Source organism: Anas platyrhynchos, chromosome 10 (genome assembly GCF_047663525.1).
Source record: "Anas platyrhynchos isolate ZD024472 breed Pekin duck chromosome 10, IASCAAS_PekinDuck_T2T, whole genome shotgun sequence".
Classification (NCBI taxonomy): Eukaryota; Metazoa; Chordata; class Aves; order Anseriformes; family Anatidae; genus Anas; species Anas platyrhynchos.
In genome coordinates this window covers 10,247,168-10,275,051 of record NC_092596.1, presented here as the reverse complement: position 1 = coordinate 10,275,051, position 27,884 = coordinate 10,247,168, and the positions used below count along the sequence as shown (strand labels likewise).

The 27,884-nt window shown below is 45.9% G+C and overlaps 1 protein-coding gene and 1 long non-coding RNA gene across 10 annotated transcripts in view; both read left to right on the top strand.

The window, feature by feature from the left end:
- Nucleotides 1-20,586, top strand: part of LOC106017391 (uncharacterized) — an 88,838-nt gene extending 68,252 nt beyond the window's left edge. For 5 of the 9 annotated variants that reach the window (XR_011811606.1, XR_005268248.2, XR_011811609.1 and 2 more), the window contains 3 exons: nt 7,037-7,111; nt 9,954-10,058; nt 11,318-14,583. This is a non-coding gene — a long non-coding RNA (uncharacterized lncRNA). Of the gene's footprint in view, nt 1-1,420; nt 1,502-7,036; nt 7,112-9,953; nt 10,059-11,317; nt 14,584-19,431 lie in introns of those variants that run through there. The other 4 variants (XR_011811608.1, XR_011811612.1, XR_011811610.1 and 1 more) reach the window with 4 other exon arrangements.
- A 6-nt stretch (nt 20,587-20,592) lies between these two features.
- On the top strand, nt 20,593-26,940 carry VMA21 (vacuolar ATPase assembly factor VMA21). Its single transcript, XM_027465341.3, has 3 exons — nt 20,593-20,746; nt 22,448-22,557; nt 23,775-26,940. The coding sequence occupies exons 1-3, from the start codon at nt 20,694-20,696 to the stop codon at nt 23,915-23,917; spliced, it is 306 nt and encodes a 101-aa protein (XP_027321142.1). The 5' UTR covers nt 20,593-20,693; the 3' UTR covers nt 23,918-26,940.
- Nucleotides 26,941-27,884: the final 944 nt, after the last annotated feature.

Below are 27,884 nucleotides of genomic sequence, written 5' to 3'. Positions count from 1 at the left end.
TGTGGAGCACACCCTGCAGTGAGCCCATAAGGATGGAGCAGGGGCTGCCTCCGCTCTGGTCTGGAAGCGAGGTGTTTGCTGCAGAGCCTGAATTGTACCAGGGTGAGAGAAGGAGCTAATATAGTGCTTGGCTGGTGGGCAGCTAGTCTGGCAGGGGGAAATAAAGGCAGCAGAGATGCCCCCTCTGTCCTAAGCAGGATGGGATGCTCAGTGTTTATATTTTTTGTGAGTTTGTAGCCTCACGCAGCAAAAATGACTAGTTCTTGTGAGAAGCGAGCCATATGTTGCTGCATATGGCTGAAACATCTGCATACATACCCGGGGATCTGATGGATGTGGGCAGCTTCTGTTACAAATCTAGCAGTGAAGGAATTATCTTTTGGATTTATCCATTTATTTATTTATTTTTAATCTCCAAGGCCTCAATAATATAGTGGGTAAAGCTCTTCCAGGGAAGTTGTTCTCCTGGCTTTGTCTTGATGGGATTTCATGAAACCTGCAGTGAGAAGTGCATATGGAAGGTACTGACAGCTGTTTGTCCAGGAGCTACCAGTGCTCTAGCCACCTCTAGGGATGTTTAAAAGCTGAATGAATTGTCCAAAGCTCTTCCATAAACTGCTACTACCAAGCAAGCAGCAAAAAGGAAGCAATAGATAGGACACAACCTAAAATCATTCAATCTAACATATTTTTGCATCTTCCATCATCATTTTTGTCCAAGGCTGATTCCCATGATATATTATTTCTTTATATTGTACTGCAGCGCACAGTGCATCCGGTGGTTATATTGTTGAAGTAAGGAGTTTGATAGGATTACAAAAGAGGTGAACAAAAAAATATCTGTAGTCATAGTAGCTCAGATGCATTGGGATAAAGCCGGCTGCTCCTTGTGCTCAGAGATGTCCACTGACAGTGCAGGACTCTTGGAGACATGGCAGCAGAGGATCTGTTGTTTGTAGGTGGAAGTTTTTCTGTTTTTGTCAAAGTTATGGGGTTTTCATGAAGGAATTTATAAGGGACCAGAGATACTGATTCTTGTTGTGTTCATACAGTACCCAGTGCAAGGCAATACCTCATCATGGCAAATGGTAAGGGTAAATACCACAAATCAGTGAATGAAGTGATGTTTATGTGGTTCGCAGCTGAGGTAGGCAGAAGGAGCTCCTGAGGAGCCCTATCACGGAGATCTGAATCATGAAGTGCTTTTTCTAAGCACATAGAAATGCAAGAAGACTGACCTCCTTCAGTTGTATTTGTGGTGCAAAATTCTCGATCACGTGTAAATTCCCCCAAACTTTTAAGCAGATGGTAGCTTTAGGCAGATGGTGGAGGTGGATAGGGGGTGAAGAGATGGAAAATCATCTGACAAAGCAAACGAAGGAACTGATTAAACTAGTTCTCAAATATAAACATATTCCAGGCAGCGTTCTGCAAACCTCCTTTCATCATCCTACGGAGGGTGGACTACTGATGGGGTGAGGCATATGGAAGGTGGGGGAAGGTGAGTCACCGCGCTTCGTTCACGGCTTGTGCTGCTGCTTCTTCACCTGCATCCTCCCAGTTCCCACATGCAAGAAAAGGGGGTGATAACACACATGGACCTAGGGGGAATGTCTAAAGGTGGGTGCCCACAGTGTGCTGTTACTTTCTCTAGCCTACAAAAGGGCCACCTGGCAAAAAGCTGGTGGTGCATGAGGGCAAGGCTGCGTTTCTGCTGCTCCGGGAGGCTGCCCAGCTACCTCCTGAACAGCACTTCTGCAAAAGTGTTGAAGGCATGTGTCTGTGCCATTTTAATGCTCCAGCAGAGCTCCTCAGCGTTACGCCTGACAGGGGAATGATTGAATGTATTTCAGCACATCAGAGAGTTGACTACCCATACAGGCATCGCACCCAAACCTCTCCAACTCACTGTATTGTTTCAAGACAGCTATAATTAGGTATAATAACTGCAATCAGAATTAAATCTCCTCATAATGGAGATACTTGCTTCTTAATTCAGAATTAAAATAGTCTATTTCAGTATTGGATAAACACTTCAGAGAAATCAAAGAGAAATATATTGTACAAACATTTGATTTGTGGATGGTCTTGGGTGGAAACTACTGGGGGGGAGAGAAAGGAGCCCAGATTGAAGCCCTGTGCTTCAGAACAACACGAGCTAGGAAATAATGTCATCTGTTTATTCACAGAATCACAGAATCACAGAATCTCTAGGTTGGAAGAGACCTCAAGATCATCGAGTCCAACCTCTGACCTAACACTAACAGTCCCCACTAAACCATATCCCTAAGTTCTACATTGTAACCTGCTATTATGTGTAAGGGAACATATGATTCCTGCAGAAGGTTTCTTGGATGGCAGAAATTCCTAAATACTATTTTAATTATCTTGTGCCAATAGCTTAGCATTTGTGGAAGGTATCATCTAATTAAACTAGAATTTTTAAGTACCAGACAGCCTGAAGACCAGTAATAAGAAACCAAGATCTGTCTGTATTGCAGATGGGATGTGCTACTCTAATAGTGTGGCTTTAGGCAATATTTAATTGAGTAGTTAAAATATCTTTTCCAGGCGGGAAAATAAGTTACCGCTCATCTCTCCAATTTATTTTAGCTACACATTGTTTACTGAGGGAGTGGTGAGGGAGTGTAGGGCTTCCCCAAATATGTCCAGGATGATTTGTTCTCCCTGTACATCATAAACCCATCACTTCATCGAGAATGGTTTCTATGTATGTGGGCGATGGGGTATATATAGCTGCAGCTGTGCTCTCCCTCCTTCAAAGGATATGCTGCTGGTTGGTGTAGTGGGATCATAGAGATCCAGTCTTTCAGTCCTGCTAGACTTTGCTGTGGGCAAATAGATATGTTTAAAAAAATACATGTAATACATATATTTAAAAAAAAAAAATGCAGGAGAACTGCTGTTTGAGAATTCTGCAGCCAGATCTGGAGTGTATGTCCTGCCAGGGCCCTGAAAAGCTTTTCCAAGCTCTGGGACAGCCTGAAAATCTTCAGTTTGACCCACAGCTTTTTGTAGCTTGTGATTACCTAGAGAAATTTTCAGTTCTCAGTCTGTTATTCCTCTAGTTGCCCCAAATCAGCCAAATACACACACAGAAATACACAGTATTGTCTGGTACGTGGGAGCACAACTTAAACCATTAGTGGAAAATTTCAGTTAATTATATAGGCTCCACGTGATTGTAGATCTCCAAGCTGTACTTTTTCCACAGTCAAGTGTCCACATCCGATCGTGGCCACATGTGTTAGCTTCAGTGCCTTATGCTGGCTGCAGGAGCACAGCGGATATTTGATCTGGCATTAAGTCTTCTGGGACAAAGTCACTCCTCGGAAAGTCCTGAGCAGATCTGAGCCAGTCGTCTGGGTTGGTGCCAGGCTGGTGTTTTGTGTCCTGTGGCTGTCATGTTTTTGATTGAATGCTTTGGGCCTAAAAACAAGATTCTTCCCATCTTGCAGAACCTCAGCCTGCCCGAATCCTCCGCGAGTTGTGAATATTTGTGAAGATAATAACACATCTGTGTGTCTGGCAGAGTACTGGACTCGGTCTGTCCATTCCCAGAGAAATTCACAGCTTGCTTTCCACTTGGCCAGTTCTCCTACCTGCCGTGGGCTGACTGAGATAACTACATTCTCCCCGGACAGCCTAAAAATCTGCTGAAATTCTGGTGGGAAGGGGAGGGTGGAGCACTTCTAGGTGTGCACACAGCTGTTAGAGCCTTTCCTCCCTAAGTGCTTTGTAGGGCAGAAAGATCTTGTAGTTATTGGAGTGTTCTGACACCTGAGAGTAACTTAAGGGACTAGAGAAAACAGCTTTTAAAATTCTAGGTGGTCTATTTTTCCCCTTGGTAAAAGTACTTTGTTAAAAAGCTAATAAAAGGTTGCTTTAATGAGTATGGATGCTTTCATCATATTGCCCAGAAACTCCTCAGGCTGTCTGAGATGTCTTCAGGGGAAAACGCTAACTGGAAAAGCAGACAGTGCAAAGCTTACGTCTCTGAAATGTTTCTCTCCAGACACGTTCATCAGAGTGCTTCTGAGCTGTGGAAATGCGGCAAAGTTGGCACAAGGCCGGGAAAGCCGCACTTGGTCTGAGTTTTCATCTGCGCTGATCCCTTCAGCGATCACAGGGACGAGCCGGCTGACAGCTGAGCTGCTTCGCGCTTGCCTGGAGGTGTTGAACCTGGTGCAGAGACAGGTCCCTTTCAAGGGGCGAGGAAAATCTGTTTATCTGCTGAAAGGTCAGAGCCTCGGATGTGACTGAAGTCCCAGTGGAGGCTCTTTCGCCGCAGGCCTGCTCTATGGACAGGAGTTATCCCCTCCTGTTCTCCTGCTCTGGCAGCCAGCTCCTCTGCCTGTGACCTCGACCTTCCTTGCTTTTAACCAGACTTTGTGAGCCCTCCTGTGAGGGAGATGTTCATTTCTCTTCATCGGTTCCTCATTTTCAGCCCTGCAAGTGCTTGGCTGCGATGGAGCAGACTTCATGAGGCAGCGCCTCCGGGCTGAGGCCTGGGACCCTCACGCAGGAAGGGGTGAGGAAACAGCCTCACCAAGCAGTGGGTTTCAGGCCGGAGGCGGCTTCATCATCCTTTTAGAGTCCAAGTGAGCAAAAGTGGGTTCATCTGCTGTGGGGAATTCCCCTCTGCCAGCGCCGCTGCATCTGCTGTGGGAGTTGGCGCTTTCCTAAGCCCTAAATGAAGGTGTGATGGAAACGGCGCGTGTTTCTGCAGTGGCACTTTTATTTTTAAAATGAGTGAGCCTAGCTGCTTTCTAAGCTGCCAGGAACATAAATTTAGTACATGGTGTCTGAAAGCATTTTACTAGCCAGCTCCTTTTCAACAAGCCTGTCTCTCTTAGCCCAGTTTAAGGGTAGGCCTTACAAGCCAAAGTACAGGTATGGGACAGGAGCAGTGAGGACTAAGGCTTGTTCTGCACCCAAAAAAAATCCAAATCATAGGCGGGGTCTGCCCCATCTCTCTCCTCTCTGAATCTCTTGGGTGATGGCTTAGGGCTTCTTGAGGAAAAATAGTGAAGCATCATCAAACCAGAAAAGCAATGCAACTTTTTAATAGATCCACACCAAAGGCATTGCTTCTTTGTGCCTGCTCCTCAGTGTCCTTTGCTCTAGCTCTTGTATCCTCTGCTCTAGTTCTTGCTCTGTATCTTTAGCTGCTCTTGTCATCGTGCTGTCTCACACCCCGGCTCTGTGTGCTGCTTAAGCTCACACCTCCTGTCGTCGAGTGGCACTTAAAAAGTCTGTGTAGCAACACAACTTATTTAATTAAGTTTTATTAAGTTTTAGGACCATGTTTTATGCTCTGAAGGAACACTTTCTTCACATAAATGCTTTGACATTTTTATAGAAATGGCTATAACTGTGTTATTTCATGTGGGGAGGAATTTATTAAGCCTGGATCTGGATCTCATTTTTATGCTATGCAAATGAGTAATAACAAGCCTTCTTCATTACCAGCTCAGTGCTTAGGCCATGGCTATTAAATTCCCACCTTCCCTTCAGTCTGCTGCTATCAGACTGCCACGTTAGGCTGCAGCCTCATCAGAATTCATAAAACCAGCCCGGCCTTGTGTTGGGGTACAAGGCTGCAAAATTATAACCTGAGCAGCAGAACACGGTATTTCTTTGCCTATTGAGAGGAGCAAGCCAGGGTATTTCAGAGCATGATGGGTTGAACAAGGGATGACACCACCTTGATTACTCAGGATTATGAAAAAATCCACAACAGCCATATGGTGGGGGAAAGCATAAAGGTCCGGGCATCTCACTGTTCTGGTCTGATCACACGTCAAGCAGAAACACCCTGGTTTTGTAGTCCCCAGAGTAGCTGCCATTGCACACCACCATTAACATGCTTGTTTGGCAGATGGATCATCAGTGGTGTTTATGGGTTTTAAACTACACAGATGCAAGATGAGGATCTAAAACCTAGCTTTCTCTCCCATAGGTGATTTCACTCTCCAGAGACTGACTCTCTTTGTCCCAATTAGTTTGAGTTTAGACTTTAGAGTTTGGGGACTTCAGAATTTATGTCCCAGAAACAGAGCCTATTTCTCCCCAGTCGGGGATGATGACCTCAACCACTAAAACAGAACAAATGGGCTGGGCAGAGAAAATGAAGAGCGTAAATGGGTTGCTGCTCTGGCTTCTGTGAGCTCTGAAAATACCAGTTGAGTCAAGTCCCGAAGGTGAGAAAAGTAAGAGGAACATCTTATGTGTGCATGGGGGTGGGATTTTGTGTGGGCTAAGCACCAAATGTTTGGCCTCTTGTGGATCCAGCCCTGCTGGTCTGCAGTGATGTGCTGAGCGATAAAATACATATCCAAGGGAGTTCCTAGGCGTGGTTTTGTGAGAGAAGAGAAGAGAAGGGCTTTCCCGTGAGCTGCATTTTCTTCACAGGGGAGAGCTATCAGCGCTCTTCCCGGAGCAATTCCAGGAACTGTAATTATGCTTTTGTGTATCAAGGGAGAAGTGTGTTCATACCTGACCTGGTGTCTGGGGAGATGAGGCGTTCTGTCTTGGTAAATTGTCACCTTCCGTCTGGCTGCTCTCACACAGCTATTGCCGCGCACACATTTCCCCCGCAGTGTGGTCACAGCAACCTGCCAATATTCACCTGAGGCAGCTGCAGTCTGTTCTGCTTTTGTGGCCTTTAGGTCAGACTCTGGCTGGTCAAATAGAGCTAATGCTAGTGGGACAGATTCTTCAGATCTCAGGCTGTAATTTCCATAATATGGCATTACGTTTAAAATAATAATAAAAAATTGTATTGCAGCAAAACCCACAGATTATTTAGATAGAGAGCAATCACCTGTACTAAAGCCTAGACTGGATATTAGCACCAACATCCCCTGCTGTCCCTAAACCCATGCACAACCTTCTATCATCATCCTGCAGCCCCGGCTGTAAAGCTGTAGTACCTGGAAATGAAAAGGGAGGCTGGATTATAAGACGTGGCATCATTAAGCTAACTTTTTTTTTTTTTCCCTCCCCTTAACAGCCAGAAAATAATTTTTTGAAGAAGAAGAAACGTGCAGCCTGCCTCCAGAATGAGCCTCGAAACGGTGCAAGACAGGTAAGTGCCCCCCGGCCGTTCATTCCCTGCTGAGCAGCACCATCTAGAGGCTGAGCCGGGCTGAACCGAGCTGAGCTGGGCTGAGCCGGGCTCTGGGGACAGGGGCAGCCCGCACAGGACCCGCTGTGTTGGGGACAGGGCTGCGGGGAGCGGCTGCATCCCCAGCTCCGCGCTTGGGTCTGCCGACAAAAGCGGGGCTCAGGGAGGAGCTGCAGGCATCGCTGCCAGCCCGAGGGAAAGAAATCCCCTCTGATGCTTGGCTGTACGAAAGAAGCAGGCACTAAAAGCATACAATACCTGAATGCCTAGCTTTGGGATGCCAAAATGCAAGCCCAGTCCTTCTGCTCCTGGCTTGCTGAAGAGGCTGGAGAGTGCTGATATGATTCAGCGCCGATTGCCTTCAAAGCAGGGGAAAAGCAGCTCCAGCCCAGGTGCCACTGACAGGGTGTTTGCTAATACCATGTACTCAGAAACAGGTCAACAGCACAGTGGGAGTTCGAGCCTGGGAATTCAAGGCTCAGAGTTAACCTCCACCTCATCAGGCTGTATCTCCCTATGCCATCACCCATTGCCATTTTGCACAAATTGTAGTTTTATATAAGAAAACATGAGATTTTATTTGCAGTCCCTGAGGATTTCCAGTGTCTCAGCTTTGGTTTGTAACCTGCTCTCGCAGACTTGCGGCGGTGCTGGCAGAAGGGAGCTCCCAGCTGAGCACTGGCCCGTGGCTTTCTCCCACTGACCCTTGCAAACCCCCAAGAGCAGAGGTTTCACCATCGCTCTTAGGACAACCTGTTCCTGTGCTGCGTAACCCCCCCAGCAGAGAGTATTACATCCAGGAATTGCCTCAGTCCCTGGGGTGTTCAACGGCAGTTTTAGTTCTGTAGCCAGATAGCAGATTTGAGGTCATGCATCAGCATTAACGCCAGTTCTTTCTGTCTGTGTGCCTCTCCACTTTTCCCTCTCTCACTTTGTTCCCATAAGCTTTTAGTTGCTTCTCCTCAGACCGGTGTCAGAGGTTCCTCCTGTTCCTGGTGGCTGCAACTCGTCCTTTCAAACACAGCAGTGTGTTTGCTAGTTACTGCTCTGATGGGAAAGATCACAGTTTCACCATGGCAGAGAAAGGAACACCCTGATCCTTAATCAAGTTCCCTGATAACCACAGTTACATCACACTTCTATCCATTTTTCAGTGTATCAGATTAATTTTTGAATGGGACCTTCTAAATTGAAGGAGAATTGACAAAAAAAAAAAAAAAAAAAAAAAGATTTTTTTCCTCTGGGTACAGCGCTTCCCATGTCTTAATAGGAGATTTCATGAAATGCCCGTTAAAGGCCAAATTCCTACTGGCCTCAGCAGAACCACTAATAAGCAAAGGAAAGGATGGGGGGAGAAACACTTCCCTTAAACAAAGAGGCATAAGATTCAACGAAATGTGAATATTATTTATTTAGAAAATGATTGGCATATCACAGGCAGGCATCAGTGAAACAGAAGCATCCGTCATCTAGCCTTAGGCTACTGCTGAGCTCATGCTCAGATCGCTGTGTCCTGTACATGGTGTGCTCTGTGTGTGCCATTCGCTGCTGCCTTTGCAGCCTCTCAGCACGGCTGTGGTTCTTTTGGGAAGATTTTTGTATTTTACATTTTCTAACCTGTTTAACGCCTAACTTAGTGCCTGCAGTTTTTACCAGGAGGGGTTGATAAAGCCATGTTTGACACAGCAGCAAGTGGATAACTACCTCTGGGCCGTTTCCACTACTTAAGAAGTCAGTTCAGCTGCAGATCAGGGAGAAGGGATAGTGATCTTTTGCTGTCCTGGTGAAATGTTTGGCAGAGGGAATGGCATGTTTTCTCATTTTCATGGGGATAACAGGAGTGTGTGCCTGTGTGGGGAGGGAACTCATGGAGCAGAGGTGTGAGGTAATGGAAAAAGTTATGATAGTAGGAAGCAAAGAAAATCTTGCCCAGACTTCTGCATCCCAAGGTCCTCTGAGGCTCCCTGATCTTCATCACCTTCTCAAAACATGCAGGTCCCTACACGCATGCCAGTTACAGAGGCAGCACTGATGCCTTTGCCTGTGTGTGGATACTGAGAAGACTGGAGGTGATGAGAAGTCTTCACTCAGAAGGAGGAGTTCTCATGTTGGAGGGAAAGGCTGAGAATTACCAGCCTCTGCAACAGGCAGGCTGCCTCTCCCCTTTTGATGTCACCCTGCAACCACATCCCTTACAGCCAGGGTTTGTGGAGTGTTTTCCCTCACTGCCTGCTAGAAAGCTGCTCCAACAATCCCTGCCTGTCCCTGTGGCTGCCAAGGGGTCTCCAGTAGCGGGCTTGGCAGCTTTTGTCCTTTGTTAGTTTATGATGAAAATCTTGAAGTCTATAAATTCTGAACTCCTCTGAAAGCTTCAGTTGTCTTACCATGTGAGATTTAAAGCCTGTGACTTGCTTCTCTAGTGAGGTCTCAGAGGAGCCACGGGCAGGGCTTCCACGTGTCTTGGGAGAGCATCACTGGGCCCAGTGCACAGGGAAGCTGATGACTTCCTACCATCTCTCTGGCTTACCAGCCCTAACTTGGCTCTCAGAGATTTATCTGTCTCCAGATGGGAAGATCTCCAAATCCTCAGCTTTTCATGTTCCACATCCTTCCTGTGGTTAAAAACCAAACAGATGCATACTTGTCCTCTACACCACGCAGTCATAGATTTGCCATCATTTGGAACAAGGGCACATTATAAGTCACTACAAGCGTAGAATCAAACCTTCCCTGCAGATACTTGACTACACGGTTGTACAGTGACTACTGCTGAGTGACACGTGCTATGTTTGCCTTTTCCCAGGAACAAAGTGGTTGCCTGTGCTCTGGTTAAAGCAAAACATTTAGCTGGAGAGCCCTGGGAAGCAACTGAGGACAAGCTGTTGATTCACTCTGCAGCATCTGCCTGGTGAGTTGCTCCTCCTTGCACCCAGCAGGAAAGCTGGGCAAAGACAGAGGCCTGACTTGCACCTCTCCATCCTTATTGATGGAAAAACTATGAGCTGCACTACTCAGTAAGTTAAATACAGACCATTGTGGCCTCCTTTGAGTAGTATTCATTCACCTGGAAGCAAAACTGAGGCTCTGGCCGGACCCAAATATCTTTTGGGCAAGTACTGGATCAGAACAAATAACTCCTGTCAGTGTAGCTGACCTTGGAGAATTTTATTAGCTAATTAAGATGCCACATGCAAAGGGCAGATTGAAACTACAGTCTCAGTTAAAATTTAGCTACTCTCTTAATTGAGTTGAAGAAGTCTGGCTTACATCCTAAGCTGTTGGCATCCTGTATTGCTATAAGAATATTACCAATCATTTTATTGGAGAATGCAAATAATATCAGTGTCATACTGATGGATGGCCTAGCATGTAACAGGATAGGGGAAAAGCTGGTAATTTTATAAAATTGTATAAATTCTGCGGTGGGTTTGGCCCAGCGTACTGGATCTCTGCAGTGTTTTCCAGGACACAGGATGAACAGGAACCGTTTGCTTTGTCAGTTCCAATGAAAATAAAATAGAGATTTTTCAGGAGCAGGGAGAAGGAAAAGCAATTTTCCTGTAATTGATGTTGTGAAGCTCATCAGAGATCCTCCACTCTGAAGACTGTTTCAGAAAAGAAATGACAGATTTTAAAATCCTCCCACATGGTGTATTCATATAGCAGTATCACTAATTGTTGTGATAGATTATTTACTCCTGAACACAGTCTTTCTTACATGTGCATGTGCTTGTCTGTATCTATCCATCTTTCTAAACGCAGCCTTTCTGCTTAGCTTAAAAGTCTTATGGTTCACCTGAAGCCAAAGAATTATTTAGTTGAATTATGTTGCTCCACTAAAGACTTGTTCAAAGATCTCTAGTCTCACAGACTCACAACGCACTTGGACAAAGAATTCCCAAGCTGTTTATAAAAAGATAGTAAGAGGTCTGCTGCAAGCTGATTGGAGTCAGAACTTGTGTTTTTTAACTCAATTGGAAGGAATTTTGGACTTTGAGAGTTTTTCCTAATCAAAACGAGGACTACGTTTCATAAATTGGTTTATATTCAGAACAGAGAATTTGCATTCATGTAACTCAGTAGGCTTTGGAAGTACTGTTACCGCTATACTGTCCTTTCAAGGACTTCACATTAAAAGTCGCTGATGTGATTGTATTATTATTACAGGTCTGCAAAGAGCACAGACCTGGGAAGGGGAAGATTTTTCAACCACTGTGCATTTGTGCATATGAATAATGGTAACAATTATACTTTCACTCCCCTTCTCAGCCATTCCTGATGGACTACAATCACAGCACTGAGATGTAATTTTTGGTTCATCATTCCCCTCTTAGAGCCATCAGGCTGATCAGGTAACCTTTTCAAGTACTTGGGGATTTTTTATTTGTTTCTGACTCTGCAAGACGACGGTAAAATGCGGTCCAGTTCTTTGCTGAAATAATGAGGCTGGATCCAGGCTCCCCGGTACAAGAAAGACAGGGATCTCCTGGAAAGAGTCCAGCAGAGGGCCACAAAGATGATATGGGGCCTGGAGCATCTTCCCTATGAAGAAAGGCTGAGAGAGCTGGGTCTGTTCAGCCTGGAGAAGAGAAGACTGAGAGGGGATCTCCTCAGTGTATGTAAATATCTGAGGGGTGGGGGACAGAAGGATGTAGCCAACCTCTTCTTGGTGGTTTGTGGGGATACTGGACACAGTACTCCAGGTGAGGCTTGACCAGGGCAGAGTAGAGGGGGAGGATCACCTGCTGGCCACCCTCCTTTTAATGCACGCCAGGATCCCATTAGCCCTCTTGGCCACCAGGGCACAGTGCTGGCTCATGGCCAACCTGTCATCCACCAGGACCCCCAGGTCCTTCTCCTCAGAGCTCCTCTCCAGCAGGTCGTCCCCCAGCCTGTACTGATACTTTGGGTTGTTCCTTCCCAGGTGCAGGACTCTACACTTGCTCTTATTAAATCTCATCTGGTTTCTTCCTGCCCATCCCTCCAGCCGGTCCAGGTCTCGCTGAATGGCCCCACAGCCTCCTGGTGTGTCAGCCACTCCTCCCAGCTTTGTGTCAGTGGTGTACTTGCTGAGGGCAGACACTATTCCCTCATCAAGGTCGTCAATGAAGATGTTGAACAAGACCGGACCCAGCACTGACCCCTGGGGAACACCGCTAGTCACAGGCCTCCAGCCAGACTCTGCTCCACTGATCACCACCCTCTGAGCTCAGCCAGTCAGCCAATTCCCAACCCACCTTGCTGTCCACTCCTCTATCCCACACTGTCTCAGCTTTGCTAGTAGCATGTCATGGGAGACAGTATCGAAAGCCTTGCTAAAGTCAAGGTAGATGACATCCACCCCTCTGCGGTGGATCCAACCGCATCCACGGTTGAGGCCACTCAGATGCTCCTGAACCACTCCCACGTCCACCAGGGGGGAGCCCTCCATTTCCCAGACCCTTTGTCCTATTGCCAGGGGCGAGGAGTCCCGGGGGAGTGTCCTTGAAGCAAAGACTGAAGCAAAGAATGCATTCAGTATCTCTGCCTTCTCAGCATCTCTTGTGACCAGGACACCCCCCTCATTCAGCAAGGGACCCACATTATCCCTCGTCTTACTCTTGCTGTTTACATACTTGAAAAAAAAACTTTCTTATTATCCTTTATCTCTTTTGCAAGCCTCATCTCTAGGTGGGTTTTAGCCTTCCTCGTCACGTCCCTGCAGGCCCTGGCAACACATCTATACTCCTCTCAAGAGGACAGGCTCTTTTTCCACATTTCATAGACCATCCTCTTCCTTTTGATCTTATTGATGAGCTCCTTGCTCATCCACGCGGGTTTTCTGCCCCCCTTCCCCAATTTCCTATTCCTCAGGATGCACTGATCCTGAGCATGGAAGAAGTGCTGCTTAAATGTAGCCCAGCTCTCACAAGCACCCTTTCCTTCTAGCAGCCTATCCCATGAGATTCTCCCAAGCAGGTCCCGGAAGAAGTCACAGTTGGCTCTTCAGAAGTCCAGGGTAGCAATCCTGCTTTTAGCCTTACTTCCTTTGCCTAGTTCCATCTGGAACTCCACCATCTCATGGTCGCTGCATCCCAAGCTGCCCCCAACCTTCACATCCCTAACAAGGCCATCCCTGTTGGTAAGAATGAGGTCCAGGAGCACCCCCCACCTTGTCGGCTCCTCCACCACCTGCATCAGAAAATTGCCCTCAACAATTTAGTTATGTGTGGCAGGGACAGTGGGAGTCCCCTGTGTGATATCTGATGTCCCCTGTATGCTGCCAGGAAACAGCTGCCTTTTCCAGTTTGTTTGCATTTGTGGAGTCGGGGACCCCATTTAATGTTTGTTGCACAACCCACTGCTATTTATACGGATGGATCCCTCTTCCCTGCTGCTCCCAGTGCCTTCCAGCCCTGGGCCACCTCCTGCCCTGCCTAGCAGCGGCTGTGCCAGCCCTGGAACTTGCTCTGCTGGTGTAAGAAATTGCCTGGCTCTATTTGTTCAAGCCACCGTCTTGCTTCCAGTGTTGCCTACGAACACTGCAAGAAGCAGCAGGCTTTCCTGGGCTGCCTGCTGGGAGCTGGAGCTGCCTGGCTGTGCCTGCTGGGAGCCTGCAGAGCGCTGCCTGAGGCAGGCCAAAGCTGCTCCGGGGCCAGCTGGCAGAGACAGGGTGTGGGTGACTTCAGGGAGAGCTCGTGCCTGTGCCTCAGCACTAATTGCTTCTCTGGTAGAGGGGCAGGGAAATCCCCCAGAGAATCTCAGACAGCGGAGATAAACACCTAACACAGGGTAAACACAGATGGCTGGGCTATTGCTTCCTTCCCTCTGTGGTTGGGATATGAAGATAGAAAAGTCTGCATTTTTTGCTGCTTTTTCCAGGCAATTGGAGCAGCCCAGTTGTACTGTGTTGGCTGGAGATTTTTTACTTTGAAATCATATGGATTATCTAGAAAAATGATCTCCACTTCATGATAAAATCCTTTTGCCAAAGGTGAAGAGGCTTGTGGTCTGTCTCAGCTGAACAATACTGTCAATTTTTATCGAATAATCTACTGTGAAAGTAGTTGTGACTTTTTTTGTGTGCTCACGTGATCAAGGTACAGACAATAAACAGATTTTTACCCTGGATGTGCTGATGCTGCGGGGCAAACCCAGCCCTGCAAGGCTCTGCAGTTGAACTCAGTGCCAAGTGTCAGAGCAGCCTGCCTGCAGGACAAACCATTCCCTCTGCAGCTCCCTGAGGAATGTCAAATTCTAAGGACTTTCCCATGCTGCCTGGTACATTGGATTGGGCTGCTTGGCTCTTTTTTATTATTATTTTTTTAATTTCTCTAGAATAGAAATGTCACTTCTATGTTTCTCCATTTCCACAAAAGAATTTTTCTCAGATCCAGCTATAAGCCCAGTAGTAAGGGGAAGCAGCTGTGGTTTGTGTGCATCTTCCTTCCCCCCCCCCCCCCCCCCCCCTTTTTTTTTTTAAATAAAAGTACTCCTCAAACCTGCAAGAGAAATCCACAACATCAGCTGCATAGTCAATCTTGTCTGGACAGCACTAAGCAATGTCACATACTTGCTTAATTCCTGGGGTAAGCATGTAACATGTAAGACTGATTATATTTGCCACTACAGACAAAGGGGATTTCTTCCTCTTTCACTCAATTTCAGTGTCTAAAGTCTCAGTCGCAATGGGTAAGTACAGGTTGATTTGTATCAGCTGTGGGAATGGAGCCTTTCCCACTCTTTCAATGCAGGTGTCTCGAGTATTTCACAACGCACGTGGAAAGCAGCTACTTCCATCAGTAGCCCTATGTTTTCTTTGCAAAATGACAACAATTATAGTGGGAGGTGGAAATTAGACCGGGAGACTTCTAAACTCCATGAGTTAATAAGGGCGTTATAGCTCTTTGCTCTAACTTATCCTGGGAATAGACAACAGGATTTTAACAGGGCCTATACCCCTATAAAGCCCATATAAATTGTTTATTTGCTAACCCAAAGCACCAGCATTACTCTGGTTCTAATTGCACAGAAGCTGGTGGCTAAGTCTGCAACCCACTCCACACTTTGTTTTGAAAAGTTGGCCTTTGGGGCAGGAGTATCACGAAGAATTAGCCAATTGTTATTTTTCACATTTTCTGAAATGCATCTCTTTCTTTCTGGGGCACAAAGGTTTCCAGAATAGATAACAGAGAGTTTTTGCAGTATTGCTGGAGCCATGATGACTTAAAGAAAATGAAAGAGGAAAGGTTTGGTAGGAAGAGGCAATATCTTCAATTAGATCACAGAATCACAGAATCACAGAATCTCTAGGTTGGAAGAGACCTCAAGATCATCGAGTCCAACCTCTGACCTAACACTAACAGTCCCCACTAAACCATATCCCTAAGTTCTACATCTAAACGTCTTTTGAAGACATCCAGGGATGGTGACTCAACCACCTCCCTGGGCAGCCTGTTCCAATGTCTAACAACCCTTTCAGTAAAGAAATTCTTCCTAACATCTAACCTAAAACTCCCCTGGCGCAACTTTAGCCCATTCCCCCTCGTCCTGTCACCAGGCACATGGGAGAACAGGCCAACCCCCATCTCGCTAGAGCCTCCTTTAATATACTTATACAGAGTGATAAGGTCACCCCTGAGCCTCCTTTTCTCTAGGCTGAACAAGCCCAGCTCCTTCAGCCGCTCCTCATAGGACTTGCTCTCCAGGCCCCTCACCAGCTTCGTCGCCCTTCTCTGGACCCGCTCAAGCACCTCGATGTCCTTCTTGTAGCGAGGGGCCCAGAACTGAACACAGTACTCGAGGTGCGGCCTCACCAGAGCCGAGTACAGGGGGACGATCACCTCCCTAGCCCTGCTGGTCACAGTGTTCCTGATACAAGCCAGGATGCCGCTGGCCTTCTTGGCCACCTGAGCACACTGCTGGCTCATATTCAGCCGACTGTCCACCATCACTCCCAGGTCCTTCTCTGCCTGGCAGCTCTCCAGCCATTCCTCTCCCAGCCTGTAGCTCTTCTTGGGGTTATTGCGCCCCAGGTGCAGGACCCGGCACTTGGCCTTGTTAAACTTCATACAGTTGACCTCAGCCCATCGGTGCAGCCTATCCAGATCCTCCTGCAGAGCCTTCCTACCCTCAAGCAGATCGACACACGCACCTAGCTTGGTGTCATCTGCAAACTTACTGAGGGTGCACTCAATGCCCTCATCCAGATCATTGATGAAGATGTTAAAGAGGACCGGCCCCAGCACCGAGCCCTGGGGGACGCCACTAGTGACTGGCCTCCAACTGGACTTGGCTCCATTTACCACAACTCTCTGGGCCCGGCTATCCAGCCAGTTTCTAACCCAACGAAGCGTGCGCCAGTCCAAGCCAAGAGCAGCCAGTTTCTTGAGGAGAATGCTGTGGGAAACGGTGTCAAAAGCCTTGCTGAAGTCAAGGTAGACCACATCCACAGCCTTTCCCTCGTCCACCCAGCGCGTCACTTTGTCGTAGAAGGAGATCAGGTTCGTCAAGCAGGATCTGCCTTCCATAAACCCATGCTGACTGGGCCTGATCGCCTGCTTGCCCTTCAAGTGCCGCATGATGACTCCCAAGAGGATCTGCTCCATGAGCTTCCCTGGTACTGAGGTCAAACTGACCGGCCTGTAGTTCCCCGGGTCTGCCCTCCGGCCCTTCTTGTAGATGGGCGTCACGTTTGCTAGCCGCCAGTCAGCTGGGACCTCCCCCGATAGCCAGGACTGCTGATAAATGATGGATAGGGGCTTGGCCAGCTCCTCTGCCAGTTCTCTCAGTACCCTTGGGTGGATCCCATCCGGCCCCATCGACTTGTGCACATCCAAGTGCCGTAGCAGGTCACCAACCAGTTCTTCGTGGATGGTGAGGGCCACATCCTGCTCCCCGTCCCCTTCCACCAGTTCTGGGTACTGGGTATCCAGAGAGCAACCGGTTTTACCACTAAAGACTGAGGCAAAGAAGGCATTGAGCACCTCCGCCTTTTCCTCATCTCTTGTAACTAAGTTTCCCCCCGCATCCAGTAAAGGATGGAGATTCTCCTTAGTCCTCCTTTTTGTGTTGATGTATTTATAAAAGCGTTTTTTGTTATCTTTAACGGCAGTAGCCAGCTTGAGCTCCAGATGAGCTTTGGCCTTCCTAATTTTGTCCCTGCACAGCCTCGCTACATCCTTATAGTCCTCCCTAGTGGCCTGCCCAATTTTCCAAAGATTATAAACCCTCTTTTTCCTCCTAAGCTCAAGCCACAATTCTCTGTTGAGCCAGGCTGGTCGTCTTCCCCGCTAGCTCATCTTTGGGCACATGGGGATAGACCGCTCCTGTGCCATTAGGATTTGCCTCTTGAATAGCACCCAGCCTTCCTGAACCCCTCTGCCCTTCAGAACCGCCTCCCATGGGACTCCACCAACCAGTGTCCTGAGCAGCCTAAAGTCAGCCCTCCGAAAGTCCAATACAGTGGTTTTACTGGTTCCCTTCCTGGCCCCGCCAAGAATAGAGAACTCCACCATTTCGTGGTCACTCTGCCCAAGACTGTTCCCGACAATCACATCCTCCACCAGTCCTTCTCTGTTTGTGAAGAGAAGGTCTAGCAGGGCACCACCCCTGGTAGGTTCACTAATCAGCTGCGTCAGGAAGCTATCTTCCACGCTCTCCAGAAACCTCCTAGACTGCTTCCTCTGGGCTGTGTTGTGCTTCCAGGATATGTCTGGGAAGTTGAAGTCCCCCACGAGTACAAGCGCTGACGATTTCGCAACTTCTGTCAGCTGCCTGTAGAACTCCTCATCCGTCTCCTCATCCTGGTTCGGCGGTCTATAGCAGACCCCGACCAGGACACTAGCCTTGTTGTCCCTGCCGATCCTAACCCAAAGGGACTCGATCTTGTCATTCCTAGCCTCGAGTTCTACAACATCGAAAGACTCTCTAATATAGAGAGCCACACCGCCACCCCTTCCATGCTGCCTGTCCCTTCTGAAGAGCCTATAGCCAGGCATCGCAGCACTCCAGTCATGAGACTGGTCCCACCACGTTTCCGTGATGGCAACCAAGTCGTAGCCTGCCCGCTGCACGATGGCTTCCAGCTCCTCCTGTTTGTTACCCATGCTGCGTGCATTGGTGTAGATGCACTTCAGCTGGGCCTTTACTTTATCCTCCGGCCTTGCCACTGCTCCCCCTGGTACAGCCCCAACAGTCCTCGCTCCAGCCCCATCCCCCTTCTTACCTAGTTTAAAGCCCTATCAATGAGCCCCGCCAGCTCCTGGCCCAGGATCCTTTTTCCCCTAAAGGATAGGGACCCGTCTACGGCCACCAGACCAGGTGCTGAGTAAACTGCCCCATGGTCGAAAAACCCAAGATTTCTGCGTAGGCACCAGCCCCGGAGCCACGTGTTTAACAGGTGGGCTTTCGTTGTCCTCTCCGTACCCCTCCCTGTCAACGTAGGGACGGACGAAAAAACTACTTGCACTCCTGCTCCGTCCACTAACCGTCCCAGTCCCCTAAAGTCTCTTTTGATAGCCTTCAGGCTTCTGTTGTCAATGTCATCAGTGCCCGCCTGGATTATCAGGAGCGGATAATAATCAGAGGGGCGCACCAGGTTGGGGAGCTTCCTGGCCACGTCCCTGACCCTGGCCCCAGGGAGGCAGCAGACTTGATCAACTGGCATCATTGGAAAAAACAGACAGTGTTGCAGCACAGAAGTCCTTATGATGCAGAAAGTGATTGAAAGCCCCTAGAATTGTCTATTTGTTTCCTCAACTCTATCAGATGGCGCAATAAAAGATCTTATCACTTCCTACACATGCCAGCTCTCTGTGTAGGGGTTGTCCCTCCGCACTGCAAATCTGGTCACAAGCATTATGTATCTTCCTCCAACCACAGCAAACCATGGCCTGAAAAAAAAATAAAATAAAAAATCTCACACCTGCTCTTTCTTCTACCCCAGCACCTCTGGGGCTAAGCTCTAACTGTGTTAAAACATTTGCTAAGTCTTCAGTGAGTGGTTAACAGCCTCAAGGCTGGCTCTGCACAGCGCTGCTTGCTCACTACTAGGAAATCTCATTTCAAAAGCTGGACCCAGGGGGTCTCTCGGCACTTTTGCAGGATCAGCCCTTGTAACCTGTGTCTGTTCTGGCCCTACTGTGGTCCCTTCCCTGCTCCAGTTGCTGTTCTGATCATCTATTTTGTATCTTTCATTTTGAGGCATCACTGAGGAAAAGAAAAACCCTTGAAAATTACATATTTTTGCAAGCAGGTGGTTCTGTTTTTAAGTGCTCTCTTGTATGTTTTCTGCTTTCCAGCTCTGCACGTGCTGTGGGACTCCCTTTCTCCATCTGCCACTAGATGGTATAGCTCTGGCAGATACTTGCCAGCTGCTCTGCACCCTCTGAGATGAAGTCCCCAGAACAGCAGCACCCTCAGTGCTCCTGCTGAGCGCCCCGTCTGCACAGGCTCCCTTTTATGTCCTGAGGGTGTGTGGCCAGGGCTAGCAGGCTTTCTTACTGCAGTTGCCATTTGCTGGACAAATGGGAATAATCTGTTCACCAGCAGGCAGTCCTTTTCCAGATCTTTTTTTTTTCTTTTAATTCCAAATCTTTTTTCTTTTTTTTTTAATCCAGATCCTTTAAAAGAACTGAAACAAAAATGCAAACAAAACCCTATTTTTTCACGGTTGTAAAACTTTTATAATAGTTTTGTATTTCCTTTATGTGCTCGTGAAAGAACATTAGCTGAACATGCAGAAAATTATTCAGCAAAATTGTTATTAGTCTAGTTGATGAAAGAATGTGATGAGATATGCACCAATTTTGTATTAAAAAGCATGACTTAGGCTGTTAGGCCTTGAGTGATTTGCTGCTTTTTCACGTTTGATGTGCATCTCTCTGGTAGGTTTATGTGAGCCCGTTCCACTTTTATGTTTCCTTGTTTTGTTACTAAGCTGCCTTGTGTCACTGCTATTCCTACTGGGGAAGCAAACAGGAAAGCCAAAGCAGAAGTGGAAAGAACACCACGTATCTACCCATTAAGTGTTCGTGGCACCCACTTGCATCCTTTTCAGTCATCTGATTTATATCTGAGCTATGCAGCGGTGCTTTTGCCAGATTATTTGTAATCATTCGGTAATCTATGAACACACAACACCTGCTCGCAGGCTTGGGCTGGACTTGGCGAGTGTCTGGCTGGGGGTTGGTCAGACACTCCTGAGCAGTGTGAGGTGAGGAGGTTTTGTGCGATGAGGCGGCAGCGTTGAACCAAAGGGCTCCTAGACGCCATGGATGGACTCAACCCTGCGTGCTTATTCACTCAACACCTCCGGGCATGCGGGAGGAGCCTTAACCAGCCCCTGTGTGCGTGTGGAGGGGCTGAGCGGCCATGACGGGACCCGCAGTGCCTCAGCCCTGAGGGGCGCCCGGGGCCTCCCCTCAGCGACCGCTCCCCCCCCTTCGAGCCCCCCCCCCCCCCCCCAGCCCGCACTGCGGCTGCGCGGAGGCTCCCGCGGCTGCTCTAAAGGCGGCCCCGCGCATGCGCGCGCGCCTCAGTCAGGTGACGGGAAGCGGCGGCGATGGAGCGCTACGACAGGGCGGCGCTCGGCGGGCTGCCCGCGCCAGAGCTGAGGTACGGGGGGATGGAGGGCTGGGAGAGGGGGCTCTGGGGGTGGAGGGGGCTGGGGGAGGCTCGCAGTGAGGCTACAGGGTGAGGGGGGCTGGGGCCGGTGCTGCCAGGCCGCGGGGGGAGGCCCGGGCCTAGAGGAGGGGACCCAGGCCTGTGGGGGGGAGCACACGCCTGGGGGTGTCCCGGGTTTGCTGTGGCCCCGGGCAGGCTCTGAGGTGGTAAGGAGAGGAGCCACGCTGGACCCGGGTTGTAGGTGGGCTGGGGGGAGTGTTGGAAGCCTGCGGGAGGGGGATTCGTGCTCGTCAGCGCAGGGGTTGTGGGCTCTGGGTGGTTGGGGGGGGGGTCTGCGTGTGGTGTCAGTGCGGGGAGGTGCTGGGGAGGTGTCTGGGCAGGGAGCAGGGTCCCGGTTTTATGCCTAAAGGATAGGGGAGGTTTAAAGGGGTTGGGCGTCCCAAGCAGAGAATGCTTTGGGCAAGCTGTAGTAAAGGGAAAGGCTCAGAGCAGCTCTTCTCTAAGCTGTTTAATGTGCGACTTAAAGGTATGGCAGTGCAGTGTGGCCTAACTGGTAAAAAGTGCTGCTGGCTTTGATGTAAAAACTGTCTGTGGCCACACATCGCTGTCTTTTTGTGACCCTCAGAGAATGAGGTTGTGTTTGTTCTTTGCTTTCCCTTTTCCAAAGAAATGTCAAGGACAGAACGTGATCTTATGCAGTATATTGTGGTACAAATATCTCTGGATAAAGCCTTTGAAATCTCAGTAGATGTCTGGGAGTTCTAAGAATCGTGCATCCCTGACTTGAATTGGCTGTGATGGATATTTGTGCTTCTGTCTTAAGGACTTTGAAGGCCTTTGTGACTTTGCTGTTGAGCCTGGTAGTCCTTGGAAGTCAGAAGTGTATTGGTTGGTTTACGTGTTTACTGCCACATGAAGCAATAAAGCCAGCAGAGCGGTTGACAAGTGGTAGGAGCACACCAAAACAAGCTGTACCCGTTGTTTTGTAAATACAGAACCTGTTCTAGCAGACAAATTCCAGGGAGACCTTACCAGCTGCACTTGCCTTCAATGTGATTCTCTTGGCCAAAGTCTTTTAAGTTTAGGTCTGGGAAGGCAAAAAAAAAAAAGTTACTGATGCTTTTGTGTAGTAGCTCAATGTGCTAATTATTGTTATGGCTGCTCCAGTTTTCTTAGTGGAAAGTAGAAAATTATTTTAAATGTAGAGAGACAGGACATAATAAAAAGGAACTTAATTTCCAACAGTAAGCTCTTAAAAGTCATTCCTTGTACTTCCCTCTCTGAGTCTGCAGTGTTTGTCATTTTCCTAGACTCATAGTTTTTTTCGAAGGAAATAGGGAACTTCGGGAGTTCTGGGGTAAAATACTGTCATGTATGTCATTCATGTGTATCTAATATTAGATATTTAATAACATCAGTATGAAATTACTATGTTGTTAGTGTTTGCAAAACACTAACAGAAAAGTCTAAATACTGTTACCTGCCTTGTTAGTGAACTTGACCTGGCAGTCACTGCATCACTCTCAGTGCTGTGGCTTCCTGTTGCAGGCAGGGAATGCATACTCAGTCTTCACCACTTCCAGGTGCACTTAATTCCTGCAAAGTAAATAGCTTACTTCTCTGGTTCTTGTGCTGTGTCAGGCATGCATACTCTGACTTCCTTCTATGTGTAACTTTTCTTATTTATTTCAGAAATGAGGGTTCATTAACATCAACTTTAAGAACACTTCTGTTCTTCACAGCTCTAATGATCACATTACCTGTTGGGCTGTATTTTTCATCAAAGGCTTATATATTTGAAGGTAATTTTGTTTCTGCCAATTAGCATTACTGTTACGGAAATAGGAAAAGTTCTCCTTGTTTGGAACACTTATTTCCTTAAACAAACAAAAAATCCTGTAATGTCTAACTTGAACTAGAAAGTCATATAAATGTTTGATGCATCTTTCGTTGCGTTCTGGTCTGCAATTTAATATTTACTGTTTGTTCCTCAGTGGTTTGTCATATATGGGTGCAGCATTCCCTTTACCTAAAGGGTATCTAACACCCCACTTCTTGAGAGCTGTACCAGAATTATCAGGGATATGTTTCCTGCGGTTATTGCAAACTAATTGTTTTTTCAAAATAGATTAATGCTATTTACTGAACTTGTTTGCATTTCAAAACATACCTGCATTAAGTGTAAACCACTGAAGTCAGCTGCTTTTAAGAGCAGTTTCAATGTATAGCTAAATTGGAAGGTCCTCCAGGATGGTTCTCCTTTGGTGTTTACTGCTATATGTAGTTCTGAAGGATGAAGCTGAAAGCTTGCTAAATAAATTTCAAGTGTATTTTCAGCGTATTATGTTTTGCTGTTCTTTTGTTGTTGTTTTTTAAACCTGAGGTGTTGCAAGCTGAGCCTTAACTTTAGTGTGTCAGTTAATGGCAAGATCTGTTAGCATTGCTAGGATCGGATTTGTGTTTGGGAGGGTGTCGTTTTGGTGTTTGCCTTTTTGTTGTTTCCTGATGAAAAGAAACAATGTTTTGTCTTCTGGTATTTTAAGGCTTGTTTCATGTGAGAGGTATCATGTATTTCAAGTGGTGAGTTGTTGTTTTAGAGCTTAAATTCAGAAGGTAGAAGTTCTCTAAATTGTTGTTCTGTAGATTTATCCATTATAGCAGCAAACAAGCTATGTAATTGTGTTGTTCCTCTATTTTCCTGCCCCACAGTGATTTACACTTGTGAAGAAAGGACGTTGAGGTTTATTTGGTGCTGGAGGATAATAAGAAGTGGATGTTGTAGAACTCAACTGTTGACTTGAAAGTCAGGGTATTTTATCTTAAATATTTTGCAGTGTTGCTTTATATTCCAGGAATAATTTTCAAGGTCTGTAGTTATCGTGGTGCATTCTTTCTATGAATCTTTCTGAGATCAGTCTTTTGATGCAGCAATAAATGTAAATTTTGGTCTTTTGAAAAAGTTGTCATCTTCTCTTTCAGCATTGACAACTAATACTCTTTCCTTCTCTTGTTTCCTCAGGTACCTTAGGAATGTCCAACAGAGACAGCTATTTTTATGCTGCCATAGTTGCTGTAGTTACTGTTCATGTGGTACTTGCTCTGTTTGTGTACGTAGCATGGAACGAAGGTACTCGACAGTGGCGGGAAGGCAAACAGGACTGAAAAGAAAATCGTCGTCTGATACCTACAGACTGTACATACAATTTTTGCGGGTTGAATGAAAAACATTCTTCAAAATGTATAATACTTGTGTACAAAGATGAGGCTAATGTCTCAATTTTGTTCAGTTACAGTAAGACTTGTGCTTGTCCTGGATGTGTAGCAATATGTTGTCAGATGCTGATGGAAGTTGTACGTGGCTGTAGCCAGCTTCTACTAGCATGAGCCAAGGAGGTCTTTACCTGAAATCAGAATGAAGTAATTGCTTAAAAAAAAAAAAAAAAAAAAAAAAAAACATGATAATCCTGTAACTATTTTTGTCATTCTCTAGTGTTTTTCTGGCCTTTTCTGAGAATAATATTGGCGTGAAACAAGCATTACATTTTCAAGTAACTGAATTGCTAGTTAAAAGGCAATATATCTAACTTACTGTCCAATTGAATTCAAGATGGGATTTCTTAGTTTCCCCACTTCTGAGCATACAGTCCAGCTGTGCGTTCTTCTGTGCTAATTCCTCAGGTTACTACATGTGTGGTTACTTTGTTGGCAGAGGTGGAATAAAGGCGATGACTGAATTGGCAGCTGTTTGCAGTGCTGCACTGGGCAGAAGCTTTTTACCTTTAGGAAATGAAAGATGTCAGAAAAAGCTGAAGATGTTCTCTGAAAAACTCATTAAGGAGAAACCTCTGAAGTCTGTTAAAGTATTCTGGCTTCTCACCACTGTACAGTGCTGCTTTCTGGCATCTGTAAGTCACTTTGTTCAAATTACAGATAATCATGCAGGGTGATCAGGTTATTTAAAAAGTAATGCATGGTTAATGTGCTCAGTGACCCTAAAGTGCAGTTACAATTTGAGTCAAAATACTAGACAAGTTTCGTCTTCTGTTAGGGGAAATTACACCTCAAGGAAGGGAAAAAAATAGTAATTATGAGTTTAGAAGTAATTGCAACAATAGAACTGGTTAGGAATTCATATGTCATCTTCCTAATTTGGAATACTCACTTTCTCTCATTTTCAAATGTAATTTTTGATTATGGTGTAAAATTTAATTTCTTAATTTCCTTTTGTAATGTTTTGGGAGTGATTGTCTTGGTGCAGTGCTCATCTTTCTGCTCTTCCACAATTAATTTTGATGAAGCAAAAGAAATGGTGTAATATATTTTTATATTCCTGTGTATGTCCTTGATAATTGCTGAAGGATGTGACTGGATTGCCTGTAGTGAAGGAACAACAGTAACGGCTGTAACAACCCACATGAATGGGCAGTAGAGGAACAAGCGAGATGTAAGGGAGAAAACAAGCTGTACATGTCCTTTATGAAGCAGAACACAAGTGATCACATTATGGCAAATTTGCTTTTCTTCATAAATATAAACTTGTACAGGGTGGATCGATGCAATATGTTGATCTTTTTTCCCCTCATTTGTGTCTGGAGACTTTCTGTAGTAAAACCGTGGTGAAATTCGTGTTATAGAATAATCTGAATTTCACTTCTCTGTTGTGCCGTGTTAGCAGGCTACTTACTCTGCAGATAAAAGGTTCCAGCAATGCGCACAGGACTCTACTAATGCTGTTGATTGCTTTTAAGCTATTGTACTTGAGGTCTTTCTGTTAATTTGAGTTTTCCAGTTTGTTGTATTAGTTGAGCATTTTTGGAAGTGTTTTGCTTAATAGACGACTTGGAATGATTGTGTTGCTACATCTGTCTTTTGTAACACAGACCCGTAAGTGAGACAAATCAGGTATCTTTATGCAGGAAATAGAAGAATGTGTTCCCATGGTTCATTCCTCTTACCTCCACCCCAACCCTGTATGTGCAAAAATACACACCGTGTACTAGGATGTAGCTGAAGCATTACCAATGACCTCTACAGAGGAGTGCAATGCTAGCACTAATCAGTCTTTACTTTTTTTTTTTTTTTTTTTTTTAGGAAACATTAACTTTTCTCATCCAGAAGTCCATTGCTAGGTTGCTGCCAGCAAGCTGGAGAACAGCATCTTAGCCCTGAAATACAAATTTCAGTAGTTGGACATTGCCATGTTGGCTTCCTGTTATCCAGTTTAGAGATGCTGTAGAACAAATACTGCTTTTTGCTAAGGAACTACCCTGCAATACAAGGTCCAGTAAATAAATGCTTGTGCTGTACAGTTTTTAAGTAATATCTTTAATGATGCTTATGAATAGCACAGCTTACAAGTAGATCAGAGATCAGCTATGGCATTGTTCAATAGCCACAGTCATTTATAACAGAGTATAAATGTGAAAAAAAGTTGTTCTGTACTAGCTGGGTCTAGTGCTATATCTATTGTTTCATGTACCAGAATTCCTAGACATTAAATTAACTTTTTAGGAATAGTAAGGAAATAATTGCTTATAATTATAACAAAAATCTAAAGTTTGACCTGTGCTGTACATAGAGCCACTACAATATCTCAGCAACTGGTGATGGGTAACAAGAGCTGAGCATTAAGCCATCCGTAGGAAGGTCTTTGCCTTTGAAGGTAATGCTTTGATTCCCAGTGTTCTCCCTGAGAAGAGGTAATTCCTGAGTCTCTGGACAGTTACGGACAGTAATGGTCACGGACTACTGGGTTTTGTGTTGCCTGTGCTTGGAAGCTGAAAACCACTCAGGTAAGTGGCGCAAAGACAGCAGTCAAGTGGTGGAAATACACCGTGACTGGGGAGCCCAAAGAACAGAAACTGCAGCCTTGTTCTGTAGTGTACATGGAATAGATGCTCTGCTGGGACTCCTGTTGTGCCTTAACAATACTAAGATTTATTTTATTTCAAGAGCTTTATTGCAGTCTCTTTGGGTTGTGTTTACTTCCCTATTTCCTCATGTCCCTGTTAACATCAAAGCTAATTCTCACCTTTTTTATTGTGTAATGGTTATTGTGATTGTTGTAGAGCTTAAATAATACCGTTTAAATGTGGAAACTGATCAAAGCTGTGGAGTAATCAATATTTTTGTTGTGGTGCTTTTATTTTCTATTAAAATGATACACATTTTGTAATGATGTAGTACTTTAAAGTGGTGCTGTAATTTTGTTCATTTTATTACTAGGAATGGATATGAAACAACTGTTTAAAAGACAAACTTGGGAAGCGTGGCCTTTCAGTACTTGAAAACCTTCTCAGTAAGAGTCCATTGCTTTTGTATAGGTTTACAGTTATGCAGTTTTAGCTAGAGCAAGCATTTTGAAACTGAGTTTGCAGCAGAAATTTCCTGGAATGTTTCCCAAGATTATTAAGAGTAAAGGTAATAGGGGAAATGGAGAACTGGAAAATCAGGAACTTCTCAAAATCAGTTTAACTTTTCTTCTGTACTTTTTATCATCTTCCTGTTTTTTAATGTCTGCAGAATCCTGGTGTATTCCCAGCCTATGGAAGCATGCAGGTGATTGACTTTGGTTTGTGGTTAATGATGCCTGATTTAATTCATCCGTGAGCTGTTCCCACTGAGTGGGAATTTTCCAGGGAAATTGATGATCACATTAACAGGAATTCTGTCATAACATTAATGTATGCGCTTCAAGTAGTCTTTACAGTATATTGAAAGAAAACAAAATACTGCCTACTTTAGTTTTGCTGTATAACAGTGGGCATAGTAATACAGAACTTAAACAACCTCTTGTGTAATTTGCATAATTATGATTGTCAGACACAAATTGATGGAAATCTGAAGGATATGACTTTTTCATGCTGTATTAGCAGCGTGACAAACTAGATGGCAGGCTTCTCTCTCAGTTTCCCATGATGGGGGAGGAGAAGTTGTGCTTGCTGAGAAATTGTATTCTCACTTAATACAATGGTGAGTAGCAAAATGTTTGAGATTATTGCAATTCTGGTGGCTTTCAAACAGCTGCACAGTTCTTGTAGTTAAATAAACTTCTGACAGCCCACACAACAGGACAGGGTGTGCTCAAAGCCTCCAGGCAGGGATACTGTTGGTAATAGTTCAGGTGAGT

Excerpts from the sequence above, each read along its gene's own strand:
- VMA21 (XM_027465341.3), top strand. The coding sequence starts at position 20,694 with ATGGAGCGCTACGACAGGGCGGCGCTCGGCGGGCTGCCCGCGCCAGAG. Across the intron at positions 20,747-22,447 it reads CTGCCCGCGCCAGAGCTGAG|AAATGAGGGTTCATTAACAT; the intron begins GTACGGGGGGAT and ends TATTTATTTCAG. Across the intron at positions 22,558-23,774 it reads AAAGGCTTATATATTTGAAG|GTACCTTAGGAATGTCCAAC; the intron begins GTAATTTTGTTT and ends TTGTTTCCTCAG.